This window comes from Chiloscyllium plagiosum, chromosome 34, assembly GCF_004010195.1.
Source record: "Chiloscyllium plagiosum isolate BGI_BamShark_2017 chromosome 34, ASM401019v2, whole genome shotgun sequence".
Lineage (NCBI taxonomy): Eukaryota > Metazoa > Chordata > Chondrichthyes > Orectolobiformes > Hemiscylliidae > Chiloscyllium > Chiloscyllium plagiosum.
Genome location: NC_057743.1, coordinates 5,507,133 through 5,529,869, shown reverse-complemented (window position 1 = coordinate 5,529,869; position 22,737 = coordinate 5,507,133). Strand labels below are relative to the sequence as shown.

The window sequence follows — 22,737 nt, the reverse complement described above, 5'->3', positions numbered from 1 at the left end:
ATTACTGATTAGAACTTTATTTCATTCACTGCATTTTGGAGAAGGGAATATTCCAGTTATTATAGATTTTTGTTAGACATGGTTTGGGAACATGCTCTATCCTAAAAACATTCTTCCCAGCTCAGACCACGATTTGAACCACAATCCATTTCAGCTGCAGCAGTAATCCCAGTTTTTTGTCAATGTGAATATTAGACCTTCGCTCACCACGATATGAAGATGCTCTTTCCAAATTTGTTTGCAAAATTTGATGTAGAATTTTCCAGTAATGCAACAAGTCCATTTTTCAGGAGCTGAAGTGCTATGTGAAGTGATGAATGTCAGAAAACATCCCCTGTGGGGAAAGGCATCAGAATCAGTTGGAGGTTTCATTGCTATAATGTGGTACTGGGAATAAAACATTGTCCCTGTCTGAGGCAGTCAGTTTACACACAGACATGATACTTTAACCTGAACTTTATCATAATTCTCTTCAGCGGTGATTCTGTGCAGATTGGAATTCATTTCTGAGCAGATCTAAATTATACACAAAATATCAGGTGAATGTTTTGGTGAACAATGGTTTGGGCTACTGACTACATTAATCAGCTTCAAATTGGCTGAATTAATGTATTGCGAGACAAAAACTGAATGCTGTAGAACTTGGAAATTGGAAGTGCTCCAAAAACTCAGCTAGTCCAGTAGTTTTTGTGGAGAGAAGCAGAATTTCAGGTCAACGTTTATGGGCAGTGACCTTAATGGGTCAAAGAAGGAGTCCGACGCTGTCCAGCTGTTTCTCCCAAAGCTTTGACAGCTATAGGAAACACGGAGTCGAGGTCAATTAGAAAGGAAGACAACTTTTTGCTTGCTCACCATCCTTTTATCCATCCAACTTTTTTCTTTCCCCTCTCTCATTCTGTCCTTCCTCGTTCCATGGATACTATAATTTTCTCAGGGGGCTGTTTTTTGTGAAACTCCTGCTCATCCATTTACCAAAGTGGGAGTCAGTCTTCCACAACTGCTTATTTGAATTTTGTAATTCAATACATTTCCAATACAAAGTCTGACCAACACCCTTTTACCAGGGAAACCCAGTCTATTTTTATTCAGTCAGACTGTCCGACACACCCCTGCATCATGTGGGATTTGAACCCAGGCATCCTATCTCAGAAATAGGGATGCTATTTATGGACCTCAAGATCCCTTTCAGGCAGGCTTTAGACTGAAGGTAAAGATGTGCAGGTCAGGTGAATTGGCCATGCTAAATTGCCCACAGTGTTAGGTGTGTTAGTCAGGGGTAAATATAGGGTAGGGGAATGGGTTTGGGTGGGTTTTTCTTCGGAGGGGCGGTGTGGACTTGTTGGGCCAAAGAGCCTGTTTCCACACTGTAGAGAATCTAATCTAATAAGTAAATTGCCATAGTCCTACAGCACCATAGGTGTGCTTTCTCATTAGAGAGAGAGATACAACTGGTGGTTGTTTAACCTGAGGGTCACCATGCCTCAGGTGAGGGGAGAGGTTGAGGAGGAGTGTCCTTCATGGTAACCTCAGCTGGTGCGGGGATTGAATCCATAATGTTGAAGTCACCCTGTATCACAAACCAGCTGTCCAGCCAACTGAGCTAACTAACTCTCTCCTTTCAACCCCTGATCTGTTGGCTGAATGTTATGATTGACAAAAAAAACAGATGGGAATAGAAACTGTACCTCTTGGCTGAGACACAATCCCTTTCAGCAAACTTGCTCGGTAAAGATAGGCTCCAATGAACATGAGCTGCTCTCTGCCATCTCTTCAGCATGTTCTATAAAGGGACCATCATTTGCAACCTTGTCAATCCTCTGGTGTCAGTGCCCTGTCTAATGAAGGTGTTATCATTGAGGTGCCAAGCCATTCCCATTATCATTGAAGCCTACAGGTACATTACCAGCAGGAGTGATTGGTGAGACCCATTTTGTGGGGCTTTGTAGAATGTGGCCCTCCTATCACAACCTGAGGCTGATAGTGCTGCTCCCCATTTACACCCTACCTACTGCCTGAAGCTCTCAAAGCACACACCTCAGCACCAGTGACGGAGTTCACTTGGGATCTTACTTTACTGTAGTATATTAGTGCTGCATTGATCTCTTCCTGGCAGAGTTCAACATGGTTGTACCTCCATAGTTACATTGGCCTTCCCATTTCTGGGTATAGTGTTGAAGTTAGTGTGGGAAGGTAGCAGTGATAATTAGTGCTGTATGGCACCTCTGGATCTTGAGATCAAATGAAGTGTACGTTTCCGGAATGATTGAGTGATCAGAGCTGAGGCTCCCCCTGTATTCTGCCAGTGGAATGAATTTGATTGGAATTCAATTGTGCAAGTGGAAACCTCTGATGAGGCAGCTGTAGATGTTTAACCTCTAGATGTAATCAATTTTCAAATTAAACAGGCCTCTCAGTAAGACACGATGATGGCCATCGTTCTTCTGTCATGTGCTGCTTACATTTGACCTTTCTTTGTTGTTTGCACTTTCCATCCTTTCTCCTCCCTATCCAGGCTATGTCCGTATTTGGCTTCTTTCCAACGGGCATCAGCAAAAATGCTCAGGCTTTACAGAGGCGCATTCAAGACCTGCAGGTAGCTGCAATTGTCTGGGCATTGGAGCTTGCTGAGCAGCTACTGACCAGCTAGCTTTCAGACCATTCCATCATGTACAGAGGGTGTACCTGGTGTGTGACCCAGGTATGGTGAGGGCGTACAAGATGCAACCTGGCATCAGTGGGTGGGACACAGGTATCAGAGGGTGTGACCCAAAATGGTGGGGGTGTGCAGGGTGTTACCAGGTTATCGGTGTGTATGACCTGAGTATGGTGGAGGTGCAGAAGTTGCTAAAGTTTTGATCAATGTGGTAGGTTTTAAGATTAATCTTAAGGAGATGAGACTGGAGTGTTACGATCTTAGGGAGAGGACCCCAGAGGTTCCTGATAGGAGAATGTATGGCAGCCAATGGTGGAACAATTAAAATTCAGGATTGGCAAGAGGTCAGGATTAGGGAAAAACGAGTGATCTTAAAATTAGATACGGAGTTGGGAAAGATTACAGAGGTAGGGAGGGGCAAATCTATGATGGAAATTTGGAAATAGAGATGCAAAGTTGAAAAGTACAGTGTCATCAGACTGAGTTTATAACAGATCATCAGCGATGAGATCCCAACAACTAGGACAGCTGAACAATATCACTCAAGCTCTGCCTTGGTTTAAAGTGACTCCAGGCTTGTAAATCTGAAGATGTGTTTGTATCACAAACATCAACACGAAACAGTGAACACAGATGAGTGAATCTTCAACCTGACTTTCAGGTGTCTCTGAATCCACAGGTTACCAACAAGAACATTGTATAAATATGCCTTAAATTCAACTCCAAATGCTTTGCTTACATGTGTCATTGTTTCCTGTAGAGCTTTAATTGTCATGTTCCCATCTTGAATTTGTCATGATACTATCTTATCATGATCAAATCTTAGAACATAAACACATACTTGACTTGCGACCTGCTGAAAATAAACCTTTGAACACAGTTTCTAAGAATTTTACATCACAGAAGGAAGATATTCAGACAATCATTCATATTACAGCTCTTCGATTGAGACACTTAATTAGTTTGACTTTCTTGCTTTTGCCCATTGCTCTACAGATGTTTATCCGACTCCCTTTCGAAAGTTGAATTTAAATTGAATCTGCTCCACAAACCTCTCAGGCAGCATAGTACACAACTATAACTTGTATGGAATAAAATCTCTTCACCTCCGATTCTTTTGCTAAATACCCTAAAACTGTCCTCTGGTCAACAATCCTTCTGTATGTGGTAACAATTCTCCTTATTTATTTGATCTTGTTCCTTCAGAATTTGGAACACTCATTAAATTACCTTTTTCATCAAAGAGTAATCACAGCTGTCGCTGACTGAAATCATGTAGCTCTGGTGCCATTCTAGTAGATATCCTCTGCATGTTCACCAAGCCCGATATTGTCTGAACGCAGAGAAAGCTATTGCTGTGTCACTATAAAGGCTGTTATGCTTCAACTTCACTGAAGTGGTTAGGACTGGGGAAACCGTATAAGTAACATTTCACCTGAATAAAGGTGAGTGAGTGACTAATTAACTACGTTTAAATATCCAAAAACTGAGATTCTTATCAGAAGGACTTATATATTTAATGGTAAGGTCCAGGGGAGTGTTTCAGAACAAGGAGACCTTGGAGTGCAGGTTCATAGTTCCTTGAGTGGAGCTGCAGGTTGACAAGGTAGTGAAGATGATGTTTGGTGTGCTTGCCTTTATTGGTCAGTGCATTGAGTATAGGAGTTGGGAGGTCACGTTGAGGCCATGTAAGTCATTGGTTAGGCCATTTTTGGAATACTGCATCCAATTCAGGGCTCCCTGCCGTGTTGTGAGACTTGAAAGGGTTCAGAAAAGATTTACAAAATCCTTGCCAGGGCTGGAGTGTTTGAGCTGGATAGGCTGGGGCTGTTTTCCCTGGAGCGTCGGAGGCCAAGGGGTGCCCGTACAGAGGTTTATAAAATCATGAGGGATATAGATAGGGTGGTTAGTCAAGGTCTTTTCCCCAAGGTATTGAGTCCAAAACGAGAGGGCATTGGTTTAAGGTGAAAGGGAAAAGATTTAAAAGGGACCTATGGGCATTGTTTTCACACAGAGGATGGTGCATGTATGGAATGAACTGCCAGAGGAAGTGGTGGAGGCTGGTAAAATTCTAACATTTAAAAGGCATTGGGATGGATATATGAATAGGGAAGGTTTAGAGGGATATGGGCCAAATGCTGTCAAATGGGACTAGATTCATTTAGGAAATCTGATTGGCATGGATGAGTTGAACCAAAGGGTCTGTTTCCATGCTGTATATCTCTATAACTCTTCTTGGGAAGTAATTAGATTTGTCACATACCTAAACTAGCGTTTTGCTCTAAATAAGTCAAACTTTATTTAAATACAGTCTTGTCGATTAGAGACATCAAGTGGAATGGTCTGAAAGCAGTTGTTTGCAATGCAATAATCCTAATACTGGCACGTGCTAGAAGAGTGAGAAGTTGTGATGAGGATTTGCAATGATGTTATGTCACCTTAATATCAAATGGGCATTAACGAGACAAGAGGTGAGTTCCTCAAAATCAATGTGATAAAAGTTGCACCCTGCAGCTTTTTGCCAGACTCTGTATGAAGGAAATGTTTTTGTAAAGTGCATTTTTATTAGTGCATTTTGCTATTGAAAATCAAATGCATGCGTGTGTTAAGTTACTTACAGTAGTTTGTTTTTGCAGATTCAGGTGAGTTCTTGTTTCACCTCCAGCTCTTCAATTTCATCAAGATATCACTGTAAGATTTTAGAAACATTGGATGAACCCCAAATCTTTTCAGAACCGTTTTGAAATTATGTTTTATCAAAGCAGTGTTTTTAACCCTCTTCAGAGTAATTTGTCTCTTCCTGATTGGTTCAGTGCTTCATCACTTGCTGCTTATAGAAGGCAATCATTGTTCCCTTCATAAAATTCAATTCAAACTTAGGCCTGATCTATCACTCACACTGCAGTTTAAACAGTGGTTCATACCCAATGGGTGTCCTGTGTGCCCACAGATGGGGCAGGATTACCCATGATACTGTACCTTTGTTTCTGACACATCAGTATTTCAGATGGCTGGTTCTGAAATGTATGGTTTCATAAATAATGCTAACCTTCCTCATGACGGCAGTTGGGGTGTGGAGCACCACAGCTGTCCCAAGTGAAGCCAGATACAGATGCAGGAGTTTAAGGATGATGATTCTGACTTCAGCCCATGAACTGAAAGGCTAATGACCATTATTGTTGAGACTGCCTGACTCAGTGCAATCTAGGGATTGGGCCTGAGGATATACTACTCAGGGTGAGTCTGCTGCAAAACACTGAGGAAACTTCTGCAAGGTGTTACGTCAAGCTTTTCTCAAACGTAGTTGTCCATGTCTCCTTGATGGCCAGAGACAATGTGGCTGTGAGGCTGACGCGATGGTGCTGAGACGAAAATAAACATGAGAACGGAGGAAGCAGGTCCAACTTTTTTTGTTCATTTATGGGATGTAGATTTCATTGTCTCAGCCACTGTTCCCCTTACAGAATAGCAGGCGGTGACGGTGGGGTGCAACAGGGTTCAGTGCTGGCACCTCAGCTGTTCACAATATACATTAACGATCAGGACAAAGGAATTGAATGCAATATCTCCAAATTTGCAGATGACCCTAAGCTGGGTGACAGTGTATGCTGTGAGGAGGATGCTAACAGGCTGCAGGGTCACTTGGACAGATTGGCTGAGTGGGCACATACAATATAATATGGATAAATATGAGATTATCCACTTTAGTTACAAAACCAGGAAGGCAGATTATTATCTGAATGGTAGCAGTTCAGGAGAAGGTGAGGTGCAAAGAGACATGGGTATCATGGTGGGACAGTCGCTGAAGGTTAGCATGCAGGTGCAGCAGGAGTTGAGGAAATGTAATTTCATGCTGGCTTCATAGCGAGAGGATTTGAGAATAGGAGGAGGGATGTCTTGCTGCAGTTATGCAGGGTCTTGGTGACACCACACCTTGAGTATTGTGTACAGTTTTGGCCTCCTAGCCTGAGGAAGGACATTCTTGCTGTTGAGGGAGTCCAGTGAAGGTTCACCAGACGGATTCCTGGGTTGGCAGGACTGATATTGAGGAAAGACTGGGTTTGTACTCACTGAAATTTAGAATAATGAACGAGAATCTCACAGGAACCTATAAAATCCTGATTGGACTGGACAGACTAGATGTGGAAAGAATGTTCCCAAAGTTGGGAAAGTCCAGAACTAGGAGTCACAGTCTAAGAATAAGGCTGAAAATGTGTTGCTGGAAAAGCGCAGCAGGTCAGGCAGCATCCAAGGAGCAGGAGAATCGGCGTTTCGGGCATGAGCCCTTCTTCAGGAATACCCCTCTAAGAATAAGGGGTAAGGCATTCAGGACTCAGATGAGGAAGGATTTCTTCACTTGGAGAGTTGTGAACCTGTGGAATTCTCTCCCACAGGAAGCTGTTGGAGCGAGTTCATTAAATCTATTCAAGAGGGAGCGGGACATGGCTCTTGAAGCTAAAAAGGATCACGGGATTTGGAGAAAAATCAGGAATGGGATACTGAGATTGCATGATCAGCCATGATCATATTGAATGGTAGTGCAGGTTTGAAGGGCCGATTGCCTATTCCAGTACCTAGCTTCGATGTTATTGTGCATCTCTAGTTTCCCTTGAGAAGGTGACAGTGAGCTGCCTTCTGGAACAACTACAGTCCATTTGGTGTAGAGACATCTATAATAGGAGGGAATTCCAGGATTTTCACCAAATGACAGGGAAGGAGACATGGTACATTTCCAAGTCAGTATGGTGAGTGGCTTGAAGGGGAACTTGCAAGTGGTGGTGGTTCCCATGTATTTGCTGCCCTCGTCCTTCTAGACAGTAGTAGACATGGGTTTTGTAGGTTCCGAAGAACCTTGGAGAATTTCTTTATCAAAGCATACTGTATCCAGTCCCACAGTTTATCTGATACTCAGCAACTTTCAACTGTGCCTTTTGTAAATCTACAGATTGATGTTTCTGTCCTGGGCAAGGGCACCCCCTGGTGGTTTGGAAAATTTTTGCGCTAATAATGTGAAATAACCAAATAACATTTGAATGCTAACAGTCGTTTGCAGCTTTTGAGAGACTTTGGTCTGCTTTGTTTTATCAAAGATTTATGCGCTAATAAACTGGTGCTTGAAAGGACTGCCTTTTACTGAACAAATGTGTTTCAGAGTGCTAATGTGCTGAATGTTCATCACAGTTACCAATAAGTGAATAATGATGGGACAGAAGAATTCTATTTGTTATATGACATCTTTGTGTAGCAGAATTTATTCTCTAATGGGATGTGGGTGTTGTTGGCTGGGCCAGCATGAAATCAAATGAATATGTTGCCCTCCTCTAATCAAACAAAATGGGCAAAAGTAGCAGCCACCTGGAAGTTGGAGAGCAAGTCCCAGGTTCTGGTGAAGCAGGTTAGAGGTCAGAGATAATTGACGCACAAACTTTGCTTCAGCCCCTAATTTTACAATGCCACTGCTATATTTGAATCATAAATCTTTAAGTCTATGTTTATGCAAACTGTGTACCAATTTGCAATTAAACCTTCACTCAGTAAAGCCAGTGTTTATAGGTAACTATCTCTTCTAGCATATTACTGAATGTGCTGTTCACGGGGAGTTGTTATATTTTACAGGTGCAGGATATTTATCATGGGAAACTGTGATAAAATGCACCTAAATATAAGATTCTTCATACATTAAAGATAGATATATGAATCTACCAACATCAATATTGATGATGTACATTGCTTTAACAATTTTTCAGGCCAAAGTTGAACGAACAGATATTGGCACACTTATTATCCATTCAATCACTATGTCCCAAGCTGGTGTCTACCTGTGCGTGGGAACTAATGCTGCTGGCTCCTCAGAAGGTCGCATTGAAGTCTCAGTGTTAACCTGTAAGTGTCAGTTTTCCAGAGTGTTGTGTTTATTTGTGCTGATGTCTGAAGTTGTCTCCAATTGAGTTTGGTCTCACTCTTGTGCCCAAGTTTTTCATGTAAATACCTCTTCCAACTTCAGAAGAAGCTATTTGAGATCTTTCCTATTTGAGGATAATCCATATATATTTGGCCATGGGTAGCCTTTAAGGGACTTGCCATGCTGTGTCTCCTCCACAGAGATGATCGGTATAATTGATGTAGCCAATGAGCAGAACCAGCAGCCTGCTCCGTTCTGGTACAAGGATGTAACTGAAAAGCTCAGTATCACTTGGAGCTGAGCCACCTTTTTAATAAGTTGCCTGTCTTCAAATCTAACTAGAAAACAAACTATATGTCAGTAATGAAGGCTCACACTGGCACCAAGTAAATTGCTTCTTAGCTTGTAAAGCTTAGGAGGTAACTTGTTAGAGAGGGATGGGCTTACCTTGGGGAATACAGTCACTCCAGATATGTCATTGGTCTACCTGGTACGGCTAAGTCCTGTTTCAACTGAAGGAAAGCCAGGAATTCCCAATTAGTGTTCACTTAATCATAGAAGCAAGAATAGGCCATTCAGCCCATCAATTCCTGATGAAGCGCTTTTGCCCGAAACATCGAATTTCCTGCTCCTCAGCTACTGCCTGACTTGCTGTGCTTTTCCAGCACCACTCTAATCTTGACTCATTCAGCCTGTTCTCCCCTTCGCTGAGATCATGGCTGATTTGTGGCCCAACTCCACATACCTTTGGCCCATATCCCTTAATACCATTGCTATAATCTATACCTACCTATAATCCCTATAACTTTATCTATCTCAAATTGAAGATTAACAACTAATTTGCATCTACTATCATGTGTGGAAGAGAGTTCCATGCATCTACCATCACTGGTGTGTAGAGGCACTTCCTAACCTCGCTCCTGAATGGTCTGTCACTAGTTCTCAGACTGTACCCCCTGGTTCTGAAGCTCCAACTAGTGGAAATAATTTAACTTTATCTACCATGTTTTTTCTTGGCCATTTACTTCACCTCAATATTTTCCATTTGTGGGCCTGAGTCTGGTCAAGAGAGTTTATTCCTGGAGGTTCCTTCTGAATTCGTTTTGCCGGATATTTGGATAAGTACACAAATACACAAATGGAGGAATATGGGCCAGGAGCAGGCAGGTGGGACTAGTTTAGTTTGGGATTATGTTCGGCATGGACTGGTTGGATCGAAGCATCTGTTTCTGTGCTGTATGACTCTGTGACCACATGGCACTTGTTAATGTTATCTTTTCTCTTTCTTCTTGCAGTGGGTTTTGTGGTTGTTAAAGGATAACTTTATACTGTGTAATTGCTATAAGAGTTTCTCCACAAGCTGAAATGTTTACCTTTTACAGATGTGGTGGTTTTATAATCTATAATACATTATAGATTATGATACATTATAGATTATGATACATCATAAAACAAGACATCCTTCCCTCTTCCTGATTTATCTTCAAATGAATCTACCTCTGTACCTTTAATTTCTGAATGGTAATCACCCATTGAAACCTTCTGTTAAGAGTGCTGTAATTGCCAATTTTTTTTACTCCAAATCATTACCTGGAATTTTGACCTTTGAATATTAGAAGACTAATGCATTAATTTGCGAGCTTAAAGTTTAGAAAGTTTTAGAAGGCAGAATTATTTCATTGAAAATGAGCTGCCACATACTGCTCATCTACTTCGCCATGAACTTAACCTTCATAAATCCATTTTAAACTTTGTGTCACCATCAAAATGCTGACTTAGAAATTATTCAGTCTTCCAAAATGTTATTTTCTAAAAAAAACATATCATTAAAATATATTTGCTTTTGTTCAGACTTTCCCAAGTATGACTGATTTAATGTGTGGTATGTGCACACAGTAGGTGCCTGTAGCATGTAGGAATTTTCCAGACACCTCACTTTTCTTTTGTTTTAATTTTCATGGGAGGTGGCCATTATTGGCAAAGTCAGTATTTATTTCCCTTCCTTAATGGCCCTCAAACTTGGCGGTTTGCTATGTCACTTCAGGACGCAGTTCAGAGTCAGCCATGTTGCTATGGTGTCACATGTTGGCCAGACCAGATAAGGTTGGCAGATTTCCTTCCCTACAGGACATTGGTAAATCATTTGAATTGTATTGGAAGAATAATGTGACTGGTGCAAGCCATCTTGATCTGTGCTTAACTTATCATGCCTACTGTTATTTTCAGTTTTCTGGCGGTATTTCTTTCTGCCATGTTTTGATCTGTTTGTTTCTGATGTCTCCTCTGCCCACAGCAGAAGGATCGGTACCAGTAATCCGAATTCATCCCTCCCCTGCCTCAGTAACGGAGGGAAACATACTTGAATTGTACTGTCATGTGACGGGGGATCCTCGACCCAAGATCACATGGCGCAAGAGAAGTGGCTACCTAACATCTAATCACCAGGTACGATATTGTAAAATCTACATTGGTTAAAGAAGGTTCATCCATGGAGATCTTTGTGGAAGACGATGAGAATTCTCCCAGAGTCATAATCGATGCTCAAATCTTGATTAATATCAACAGCACAGAGAATCTGGCAATTTATCATGTTGCTTTTGTGGAGCTTAATGTGTGCAAATTGGCTGCATCACTTTCTACATTACAACTTCCTACATTACAACTTCTGACAGCAGCAACTACACTTGAGAGCTGTGGGACACTCTAACATCTTGAAATACCCTTTCCAGGAAGGGAAATCATTGGAAACGATTATCAGGGACAAGATCTATACGCATTTAGAAACAAATAGACTTATTAGTGATAGACAGGGTGGTTTTGTGAGGGGAAGGTCATGCCTCACTAACTTGGAGTTTTTTGAGGAGGTGATGAAGATGATTGATGTTGGAAAAGCTATTAATGGTATCAACATAGACTTCAATAAAGCTTTTGACAAGGTCCCTCATGGCAGACTGGTGCAAAAGGTGAAGTCGCATGGTATCAAGGGTGAGGGGTGAGCTGGCAGGATGGATACAGAACTGGCTTAGTCATAGGAGGCAGAGGGTAATGGTGGATGGGTGCTTTTCAGAATGGAGAGTTGTGATTACTGGTGTTCCACAGAGATAAGTGCTGCGACCCCTGCTGTTTGTGATCTACATAAATGAATTAGAGGAAAATATAACTAGTCTAATTAGTAAGTGTGCAGATGATACAAAGATTGGTGGAGTTGCGGATGGTGGGGAGGATTGTCAGAGGATACAACAGGGTATAGAGCAGTTGGAGGCCCAAGCAGAAAAATGACAGAGTTTAATCTGGACAGATGTGAGCTGGTGCATTTTGGAAGGTCAAGTACAGGTGGAATTTATACAGCGAATGGCAGAACCCTTCAGCGTATTGATATCAGAGGAATCTGGGAGTGCCAATCCACAGATTACTGAAGGTGACTGCACAAGTAGATAATGTATTAAAGAAGGCTTTTGGCATGTTTGCCTTTATTGAGGGGTCATTGAGTATAAGGTTAGACAAGTTATGCTGCAGCTTTATAGAACTTTAGTTAGGTCACACTTGGACTATTGCACACAGTTCTGGTCACCACACTGCCAGAAAGATATGGATGCTTTGGAGAGGGTACAGAAAAGGTTTACCAGGACTGCCTAGTACGGGGGATTTTACCTATGAAGAAAAGTTGGATAGGCTGGGTTTGTTTTAACTGGAATGCAGGAGGTTGAGGAGCAGCCTGATAAAAGTTTATAAGATTGTGAGTGGCTTAGATAGAGTGGCAAGAATGAAGCTTTTTCCCAGGGTGGAGCAGTCAATTACTATGGGACACAGGTTCAAGGTACTTGGGGGAGGGTGGGGGAGATGTTTAAAAGAGATGCATGAGGTACGTTTTTCACCTAAACGGTGGTGAGTGTCTGGAACCAGAGGAGGTGGTGAAAGTAGACACAATAGCAGCATTTAAGAAGCGCCTAGATGAATACGTGAATAGGAACATAATAGAGGTAAACAGATCCTGTAAGTGAAGACAATTTCAGGATGGAAAGGCCAAATGTGTCAGTTCAGACATGGAGGGCCGAAAGGCCTGTTCCTATGCTGTATTGTTCTTTCCCTCTCTGGGTCTCTTGGCAAAAATCAAAAGTGGGGATCCCAGCCAGTTTCATCCTTTTACACTTTTGTTTATTATTCAGATATCAGACTCCAGGAAGTGTTGATGTTCAGATTGATGAGTGACATCCTTATGGTGAACCTGGCAATACAAGGCTTGAGTGCTTAGAGCAGCCCAGTTCTTTGGTTGTTTGTTCTAGGGGTGTCACTGGTAAGATCACTATTTATTGCCAGTTTCTAATTCCCCTGGATAAGATGGTGGTGAGTTGTTCTGCCATCATCCATATGATGTAGGGACACCCATAATGCTTTTGCTGTAACAGTTTGCTACAACAAAGTGGTTTGGCCATATCAAGGGGTTTTAACAGTCGACTACGTTGCTGTGAGTCAGACTATATAAAGGTGGCAAATTCCCTCCTGTTAAGGGTGATAGTAAACCAGAAGAACAATTTAGTTGTTCCATGATCCTTATTAATTACGTCACCATTTATTTTCAGATATGTTCATCAATTAAATAATTTGAGTCTCCCCAAGTTGCTTTAGTGAGATTTGAACTAGTGTCACCAGAGACTTTGGATTAGTGGTCAAATAGCATTACTATCTTGTTACTGCCTCTAATTGTGTCAGAGAATGGTTCCCACTGCTCTAATATTGTGATTTCTCTTCTAGGTGCAAGGCCCAGTGTTACGCATTCGACAGGCCACTCGTGCTGATGCTGGGGATTATATCTGTCACGCTGAAAACAGTCTTGGAATGCAAGAAGTTTCAGTCTCTGTGTCAGTCAGCTCCAGTGATTTCCGTATGTAACCACCCACTGTTTCTGAGTAACATTGGATGCTTTCTGCCCCTTCCTTTATTGTTGAGTGCTAGACAAGAGATGTTACAAAACATCTGGGTGAATCCACGTTAAAGTTATCAAAGCTTACCAATTACAAGAACATTCAGTATAGATCAGTAAAATATCTTGCATTGGCACAGATCAGTGATGAGGCCATACAGGGCTATTAGATACATAGATGGCAGATTATAAATAGAAAACATGAAATCAAAGTTCATTATTCAAGACCACTTCCAAAATTGCTTCCCATACCTTTTTTTGCAGAGTGATCCCCACTGTAGTGCCTCAGATGTAATATGAACTCCCAGGGAAGGGATTAGCTACAGCTGAAGGGTGGGGTTGGCTGAGTCAGTGTGAGATTGGCAGGGGGTGTGGGGAGTGGGCAATGGAACCGCCAGGGATGTGGTGGGAATTCCTGATTAAGGGCTTTTGCCCAAAACGTTGATTCTCCTGCTGCTCAGATGCTGGCTGATCTGCTGTGTCTTTCCACCACCACACTCTTGACTTTTAATCCAGCATTTACCGTACTCACTTTCGCCTATGTGGTGGGAATTGTTCAAACTGCATGATTTGCCTGAGTAAACCTTTTTGCTGGCTCTTTGGGTAGCAGCAGTCACCTCTCGAAGATCAATCAGTTAGGCCACATCCACCAACAGAGAAAGACACAGAGGGCCTTGCAGCTGTTCGCATTCAGTCTGAACTCCATTGCTACCTCAGAGCTTGTGGGCCACTGAAATAACACCACAGAGGCCGATATCCTGTCACCAGGTTACCCTTTATTTACACGTGGTGAGTCCTTAACACTGATCCAGCTCTCTGATTGAAAGAACCTCTGACACTCCTGTTCTTCTCTGTCAGCCTGGGCCCCCTGATTGAACCCGTGAGATCTATGAGATCCACCTGGCTGACCTCATTACAATCACTACAGCAACAAAATCCCATCACATGACCCTGCTGGGGAAGGATCACAGTTCCTGGATTTCTGAATTAGTGATTCTCGATTTGACTGTTACTGGAAAAGCCCTTCATCAGGAATGATGCCCGAAACATCGATTTTCCTGCTCCTCGGATGCTGCCTGACCTGCTGTGCTTTTCCAGCACCACTCTAATCTGGATTCTGATTTTCAGCATCTGCAGTCCTCACTTTTGCCTAATAGTTACTGATTGACTGGCCTCTTAAAATAGTTAATCCTTTTAAACCCACCAAAACTTGCCATGCTGGTATAGTTTCTTCCTTTAACCTTCTGTATTATACTGAAGAAATTTGTAGTTTCTCAAATTTTCTAAACCAGAGTGACAATGTAGCTCAATAATTTGGTTCCATCCTTCAGTTTAACAACTATTGTTACATTGAATGTTACTGGTGCAAAAAGTGTTGCTTTCAGAGATAAAGTCTGTTTTGATCTGTTTGTCTCATTTTAAAACTTTCTTGTGGTCTTAATGCTCTCCACAGCCCAGAGAAGTGCCCCAACAGTACGGGTTCACCCTTCACGTACCTCAGTAGGTGAAGGAGAGATGCTGGAGTTACACTGCCAGGTCACAGGGTACCCACAACCCAGGATCACTTGGTACAAAGTCGCTGGCACTCTCTCAGCCAATCACCAGGTAGGTGAAGGTAGTGCTAGATCAACCCTGGTTATCCTTCCACAGAGAATTATTTATCGATGAGATTTGTTAGTGTATGATCAAATTGTTGCCCAGTTACAGTCCTCGACAACAGTAATTGGCATCAGTTGGCACGGTGGCTCAGTGGTTAGCACTGCTGCCAGGGACCTGGGTTCAATTCCAGCTTTGGGTGACTGTGGAGTTTGCATATTCTCCCCGTGTCTGCGTGGGTTTCCTCTGGGTGCTCTGGTTTCCTCCCTCAATCCAAAGATGTGCAGGTCAGGTGAATTGGCCATGCTGAATTGCCCATAATGTTCAGGGATGTGTAAGTTAGGTACATTAGTCAGGGGTAAAAGTGGAGTGACAGGATAGGGGAATGGGTTTGGGTGGGATACTGTTCGGAGGGTCAATGTGGACTTGTTGGGCTGAAGGGCCTGTTTCCAAACTGTGGGGATTCTATGATTCTTTTAAAAAAAAAGCGGACAAGAGTCAAGTCTTTATCAAATAATTACTACCTTTATTAGTTTAGTTAAAACCGACATAGAGTTCACACCATTTGGTTAGGAAAAGATTAACAGCAAGTTCCCAGAACCATCAACAAAAATAAAAGCTAATACACAAGAATAGAAGCTCACACTGGCTACATGTTTTCCCCCAGATCTTGGGGTCATTTCCACACTTCAAAGTGTGGGGTCCAAGACTTTGTGAAGATTGCTGATGGCACACTGGAATCCTTCACTTTTGTCCTTATTCGTTATCTGTGGTGTCTTGTTAACATAGAAAAGTACAGCACAACCTTCGGCACTCGATGTTTTGTCGACCTTTTATCCTACTCTAAGATCAGACTAACCTTCGTTGTGCTATCATCCATGTGCCTATCCAAGAGTCACTTAAATGTCCCTAATGTCTCTGACTCTACTACCACTGCCTCTGACACCTCCCCTAAGCCTTCCTCCAATCACCTTAAAATTATGCCCCTCATGATATTTCCGCCCTGGGAAAAGTCTCTGGCTATCCAGTCTATCTATGCCTCTCATCATCTTGTACATTTCTATGGAGTTGAGGTTAGATTAGATTCCCTACAGTTTAGAAACCGGTCCTTCGGCCCAACAAGTCCACACTGACCCTCTGAAGAGTAATCCACCCAGACCCGTTTTCCCTCTGACTAATGCACCTAACACTGTGGTCAGTTTAGTGTGGCCAATTCACATAACCTGCACATCTTTGGGCTGTGGGAGCAAACCGGAGCACCCAGAGGAAACTCATGCAGACACGGGGAGAATGTGCAATCACCACACAGACAGTCGCCCAAGGCTAGAATCGAACCTAGTTCCCTCAAACTTTCTCCAGTTCAGGCCGCATCTTGGACTGGATGTTCTTGAGATTAGATTAGATTAGATTAGATTCCCTACAGTATGGAAACAGGCCCTTCAGCCCAACAAGTCCACACCGACCCTCTGAAGACTAACCCACCCAGACCCATTCCCCTGCCTATATATACCCCTGACTAATACACCTAACACTATGGGCAATTTAGCATGGCCAATTCACCTGGCCTGCACATCTTTAGACTGTACAAGTCCACACCGACCCTCTGAAGACTAACCCACCCAGACCCATTCCCCTGCCCTATATACACCCCTGACTAATACGCCTAACACTATGGGCAATTTAGCATGGCCAATTCACCTGACCTGCACATCTTTAGACTGTGGGAGGAAATTGGAGCACCCGGAGGAAACCCACGCAGATACGGGAGAAAGTGCAAACTCCACACAGACAGTGTGGCAGGAATCGAACCCAGGTCCCTGGCACTGAGACAGCAGTGCTAACCACTGAGCCACCGTGCTGCCATGTCTTTCCACTGTGGGCTCACTCCCAGGTCCCCTTTCGGATTATTTCATTGATTGTCCTCCGAATAAAGATGTCCCCCTTATGTCATCTCTCAGAGCTGAACCAGCTCAAAATGTCTTGAGCCAGCAGCTGGGGCTCGGGTAACTTCAGTTCACAGCGACTGCCTTTGTTCTGGCCAACAAAATGTTTAACTACTCGGAAGCAGGGGATGCATCAAAGCATTGCATGAAATCACCTTGAACACCCAAACATTAACCCCCGATCATACAGCTGGTATCAACATCAAGCTGCTAGTATAACCTGTATCTTTACCTGTGAATCCACAATTTAGAGGAGCATTGCAAGTATACTCAGTGTGAGTCTTCACCCAAAGTCCATAGCTGTGCATCTTCGCCTGGCTCATCACTGGATGGCCTTGTGGATAGCGAATTCCAGCTCGATGTTCCTTTTGAGTCTTGTTTTCCATTCTCCAGTCGTAGAACGCCATCAAATGTCAGCTGTCCCTCTTTCCTGTGCAGCAGCTGTGAAATGTGCTTGTCATTGTGCTTGTCAACGTTGAAAACAACCAGGGAGAGCACAAGTGCCCGAGACTGTAAATTTTCTGTTGTTGCTCTAGGTGCAGGGCCCTGTGCTGCGCATCCTTCACATGACTCCTTCTGACATCGGGGATTACATCTGCCGTGCAGAAAATGAAGTTGGAACACGAGAGGTCAAGTTCTCTGTATCGGTCACTTCCACTTCATCCAGTATGTAACCCGGTCATTCTTTCAGCATCTGACTTACACTTTGCTTGATTCACTTTATTGCCATTTGGTTTATTCTTGTATCCACTCTGAACTACAGCTGAGAGTTAAATATTAATTTATTGTGTAACAGTGATGTTATTTAGGGCTTCAATATTAGGGAAACAGGATCCAGTCAGCTCAAAACATAGTTAACATCAGAGAAGCACACTTGATGCTGTCATAAGAGTTAGGGTGGCTGTAGATCAGACACTATCTCACTAAATGGCAGGAAGGGCTCAAGAAGCTGAAAGGTCTACTCCTCTTCCTACGACTGAGCATGGTTTTATTAAGGTTAGGTCCTCTATGTCTAATCTCAGATAATCTGAGAAAAGAGTACCTTGTACTCAGTTCCCCATTTCCATTGGTTCTCCCCAACAATCATTGTTCTGCTAGCCAATGATTCTCCTTCTATCTCTTTATCTCTGCAACAACTAACGACTGTCTTAGAGTATCTGCCTCATGGGCAATAGGGGAGACAATGGCCTAGTGGCATTATCACTGGCCTGTTAATCCAGAGACCTAGAAACTGTTCTGTGGATCTGGGTTCGAATCCTGCCATGGCAAACAGTGGAATTTGAATTCAATAAAAATCCAGAACAGTCTAATGATGACCATAAATCCCTTGTCGATTGTTGGAAAAAAACAATCTGGATCACTAATGTCCTTCAGGGAAGGAAGCTGCTATCCTTACCTGGTCTGGCCTACATGTAACTGCAGACCCACAGCAATGTGGTTGACTCTTAACTGCCCTCCGGGCACTTAGGGATGGGCAATGAATGCTGCCTAGCCAATGATGCCCTCATCCTGTGAATGAATTTTGAAAAAACATTTGCAAAGAAAGAATGAAAATTTGCATTTAAATGGTCATACTATGTTCCAAAAGAGTTTTACAGGAGACGACTTGTGCTATGGATTGGTGTCTATAATTTAAGGTGAAGAATGAGTCTATGTGGCTTGGTTACTATGGCAACAAAAGGAAGACGTTAAAAAGACATGCTAGGAATTGGCAAGTTTTCCACGCTGCAGGCAATGACAGGAGCTTCTGTGATGACAGTGGGTTGACTGTTTGTCACCACCTGTCAAAAATCTCAGGATTGTGGAGTTTTATATACATTAAACTGTCCGTTTCAATCATCTAGATTCTGGAATGTGGGTTAAAGCTTACTCTTCAAAAAAAAAGGAAGGAGAGATAAAGCAAGGAATTATAGACTTGTTAGCCTGCCATCAGTAATGCAGGGGAAAGCTAGAATTTATCATTAGCAGTGTGATTTCAGAGCACTTAGAAAACCATGATAATTAGTGGAGTCAGCACGGGCTTACAGAAAGGTTATCCTATTTGACAATCTATGAGAGGCTTTTGAAGATATATTAGCAGGGCAAACTAGTTAATGCAGCATATTTGGATTGTCAAAAGGCATTCAATAAGATGCCACACAAGCAGAAGTCTAAGACCTATGATAATATATTAATATGGATTTAGGGTTTAATGCATGTAAACAATGTGGGGGAATAAATGGACTATTTACAAAACGGCAGGGTACAACTAATCGGGTTCCACATGGATCAGTGCATGAGTCTATTTTATTTTAAATCTATAATGATGTTTTGACAAAGGGAACTGAGCATAATCTGTCTTAGGTTTGGTGACAATGTCGCAAAGATTGAGAAATCCCCCACGGATTCAACATGGTTCTGATGAAGAGTCACTGGACTCAAAACGTTAACTCTGCTTTCTTCCCACAGAGACTGCTGGAGCTGCTGAGTTTCTCCAGCAATTTGTGCCAAAACCCATATTTGAAAACTAACGTTCACCCAGTTAAACTACTGGTAGGTTAACTGTAACCTAATTGGATCTGATCTCACAGGAAGAATCCACTTCCAGCAGAGCCCACATTCCAAAGGATACGAGTCTGATTTTTATCCTTTGGCTGCATGGTAACTTGGGCTCCACCCCTTGGAGTCACTCTGGTCTGGATACAAATAGGATGGGAAAATGTGGTTTAAGTAGTCCTGATGATGTTAAGTATTGTAACCTCCTTGTAGTGTTTCAGGCCAGTTCTTTCTGTATCTTAGGTTCTTTTGTGTTGAGATTGAATGGTTGCTTCATTTTCATTTTCCGAAGTTGGCTGGACTTTTGACTGCATTGGGAAGTAACTAATGAAACATCATGATTCAATAAAGTCAATGCAGCGTTCTTTCAAAATAATGTTCAAGTCTCAACTTTGATATTGTGTCAGTCATGAGTAGGGTCCTTATTGCAGCCCTGGTCCAGAAACTAAGGGGAAACCAGCCAATTCAAGATTGCACACTGTCAGTTAACAGACAATTGTGGACTTTGCCCCAGATGGCCACAGATGAAAAGTCAATTGAAATATTTTTGAAAATGTGCACAAATGATTGAAGTAAATACCAGGACAAGAAATACACTCGTTATTAATAGGATCTGTCTTGTCCATTTCTGATTGATTGGCTCATTCTGGTCTTTCCACACAGATCAAGGAACGGCCCCCACAGTGATGGTTCACCCCTCCCCCACCTCAGTAAGGGAGGGGGAAATGCTGGAGTTATACTGCCAGGTCACAGGTCAACCAGAACCCAGGATCACATGGTACAGGGCGGCTGGCTCTCTAACATCCAATCACCAGGTAGGAGATAGCTTCCAGATTGTCCATTGTCCATGTGTTTTTCTCGTTTCCCTTTTCCATTCTTCAAATCTCTAACCATGAATGAAAAGTAAGGGGGAATCTACCACTCTGTATCTTTCTGAATGCTGAAAGCAGCGTGGGGGAGAGTGAGTAACAGGCTGTGATTTTCCTCTTGATGCTCTAGGTACAGGGCCGTGTGCTACGCATCCTTCGTATGAGTTCAGCTGATGTCGGTGATTACATCTGCCGCGCAGACAATGTCCACGGAACACAGGAGGTCAAATTCTCCGTCTCAGTGCTTCCCTCCACGTGTACGTAACACAGCATTCTTCACAGATTTCAGTTGTGCCACCTTTTATCTATTAATGGGTAATATAGTGACATGAATAGAGTGACATGAATAGCAGACAGGAAACAAAGAGTAGGAACATACAAGTTTTTTTCTGAGTGGCAATCAGTAACTTGTGGGATCGGTGCTCGGACTCCAAATATTCACAATACATATTAATGATTTAACTGAGGGAACTAAATGCAACATTTCCAACTTTGCAGATGACACAAAGCTGGGTGGGAGGGTGAGCTGTGAAGATAATGCAGAAATGCTACAGTGTGAGTGGGATAAATTGAGTGAGTTGTTGAAAATACTGACAACAATGTAGGACAGTTAACCAAATTTAATCAGGAAAAGATGGTAATGAATATTGGAATAAAAGCAAAGAATGCTGGGGACGCTCAGCATCTATGGAGAGATAAACAGAGTTAATGTTTCAGGTCCACTGTGACTTCTTCATAACTGAAAGGTGTTGAAAAATGATTTTTTTTAATACAGTTGACAGAAGAGGAGGAGCAAGACAAAGGGGCTCTTAATGGTGGTGAAAAAAAATATATAAAATAGGTGTAACATGAATGGGTCCTCTATAATAAGAACAAATTAAACAAGACAAGACAATAAAACAAAGAATTGCGGATGCTGGAAAGTGTAGTGATTGTAATGAGACACTCTAGTGCCTGACTCTGAATGAGGCAATACTAAATTCAAGGCCTGTCCGTGTGTAAGTAAAGAGTGATTTGGTAATGGATAATGGCCTCTGTGGAGTTATTTCACAACATAAACAGAAATTGTTGGAGAGACTCAGCAGGTCTGGAAGCATCTGTGAAAAGAAAGCAGAGTTAATGTTTCAGGTCCAGTGACCCTGACTTCAGAACTGACAAGATGAGGGTGTGAGGGGGTACAGACCATAAGAAAAATGGTGAACAGACATAGTGCAATCAGTTTCTGAAAGTATAGAATTCATTGTTGAGACCTTGAGGCTGTGAAGTTCCCATGCAGAAGGTAAGGTGTAGTCCCTCATCAAGCTAGTATTTGTAGTTAACTCCACAGGAACTGTGGCATTATGCATAACTTGCCTTTCCTCATCTCTTCTGCCAAAATGCATCTCACCTCACTTGTTTATATTAACTTCACTTGCCACTTACCTACCCTTTCTCCAAAACTGTCGTTGGTCGGCTGCAGGTCAATTGACATAATCCTCACAGCTCCAATAGTAACATTAGCAAATGCTGAGGTTTTGTTCTGTATTCCAGTATTGAAGTTGCTTACATGTAACAAAATAAAGTAGTAGTGATCTTAACCCTGAAACCTGGGGACCTCATACAATTTGTCATCTTCCATTCTGCCCTTTGTTCAGATTTTCTTTTTTTATCTCAGCTGACGTTGACGGTTCTAGTCCCTGAGCTTGTTTTGTCAGCAGCCTTTTATGTGGTTCTTCATCTCACACTTTCTTAAAAGACAAGATCCACTGCTTTCCTTTCAACAACGTTCTGCTACGTCATCAAAACATGTAATTAGTCTGATCAAGCGCAAATCTGCCTTTTACGAATCCCTGCTGACTTCGTTATTGAACTCAAACCCCTCCAGGTACCTGCTGATTCTTTTTCCCTGACTAAACATTACCAACCATTAAGAATCTTTCTTGAATGAGAATGTCATATTTGCCACTCTGCCACATGCCCCCTGTGTTGAAAGAAGTTTGGATAATGATCACAAACTCTTTTACCATCTCCATCCCTACTTCTATAGCCATCTCGTCCTGGTAACTAATCCACATGAAGCATAGCCTATCTTTCTAATATATCCTGCCCATCATAGAACATAGAAAAATACAGCACAGTACAGGCCCTCTGGCCCTCAATGTTGCGCCGATCCAAGCCCACCTAACCTACACTAGCCCACTATCCTCCATATGCCTATCCAATGCCCGTTTAAATGCCCATAAAGAGGGAGAATCCACCACTGCTACTGGCAGGGCATTCCATGAACTCCCGACTCGCTGAGTAATGAACCTACACCTAACATCTGTCCTATACCTACC

The 22,737-nt window shown here is 42.5% G+C and overlaps 1 protein-coding gene across 1 annotated transcript in view; it reads left to right on the top strand.

The window, feature by feature from the left end:
* Positions 1 to 22,737, top strand: part of hspg2 (heparan sulfate proteoglycan 2) — a 522,026-nt gene that overhangs the window by 378,572 nt on the left and 120,717 nt on the right. Inside the window, exons 54-61 of the mRNA XM_043675530.1 lie at positions 2,513 to 2,593; positions 8,401 to 8,536; positions 10,849 to 11,000; positions 13,308 to 13,437; positions 14,930 to 15,081; positions 17,552 to 17,681; positions 20,214 to 20,365; positions 20,550 to 20,676. Coding sequence (XP_043531465.1) covers positions 2,513 to 2,593; positions 8,401 to 8,536; positions 10,849 to 11,000; positions 13,308 to 13,437; positions 14,930 to 15,081; positions 17,552 to 17,681; positions 20,214 to 20,365; positions 20,550 to 20,676 — 1,060 coding nt within the window. The remainder of the gene's footprint in view (positions 1 to 2,512; positions 2,594 to 8,400; positions 8,537 to 10,848; positions 11,001 to 13,307; positions 13,438 to 14,929; positions 15,082 to 17,551; positions 17,682 to 20,213; positions 20,366 to 20,549; positions 20,677 to 22,737) is intronic.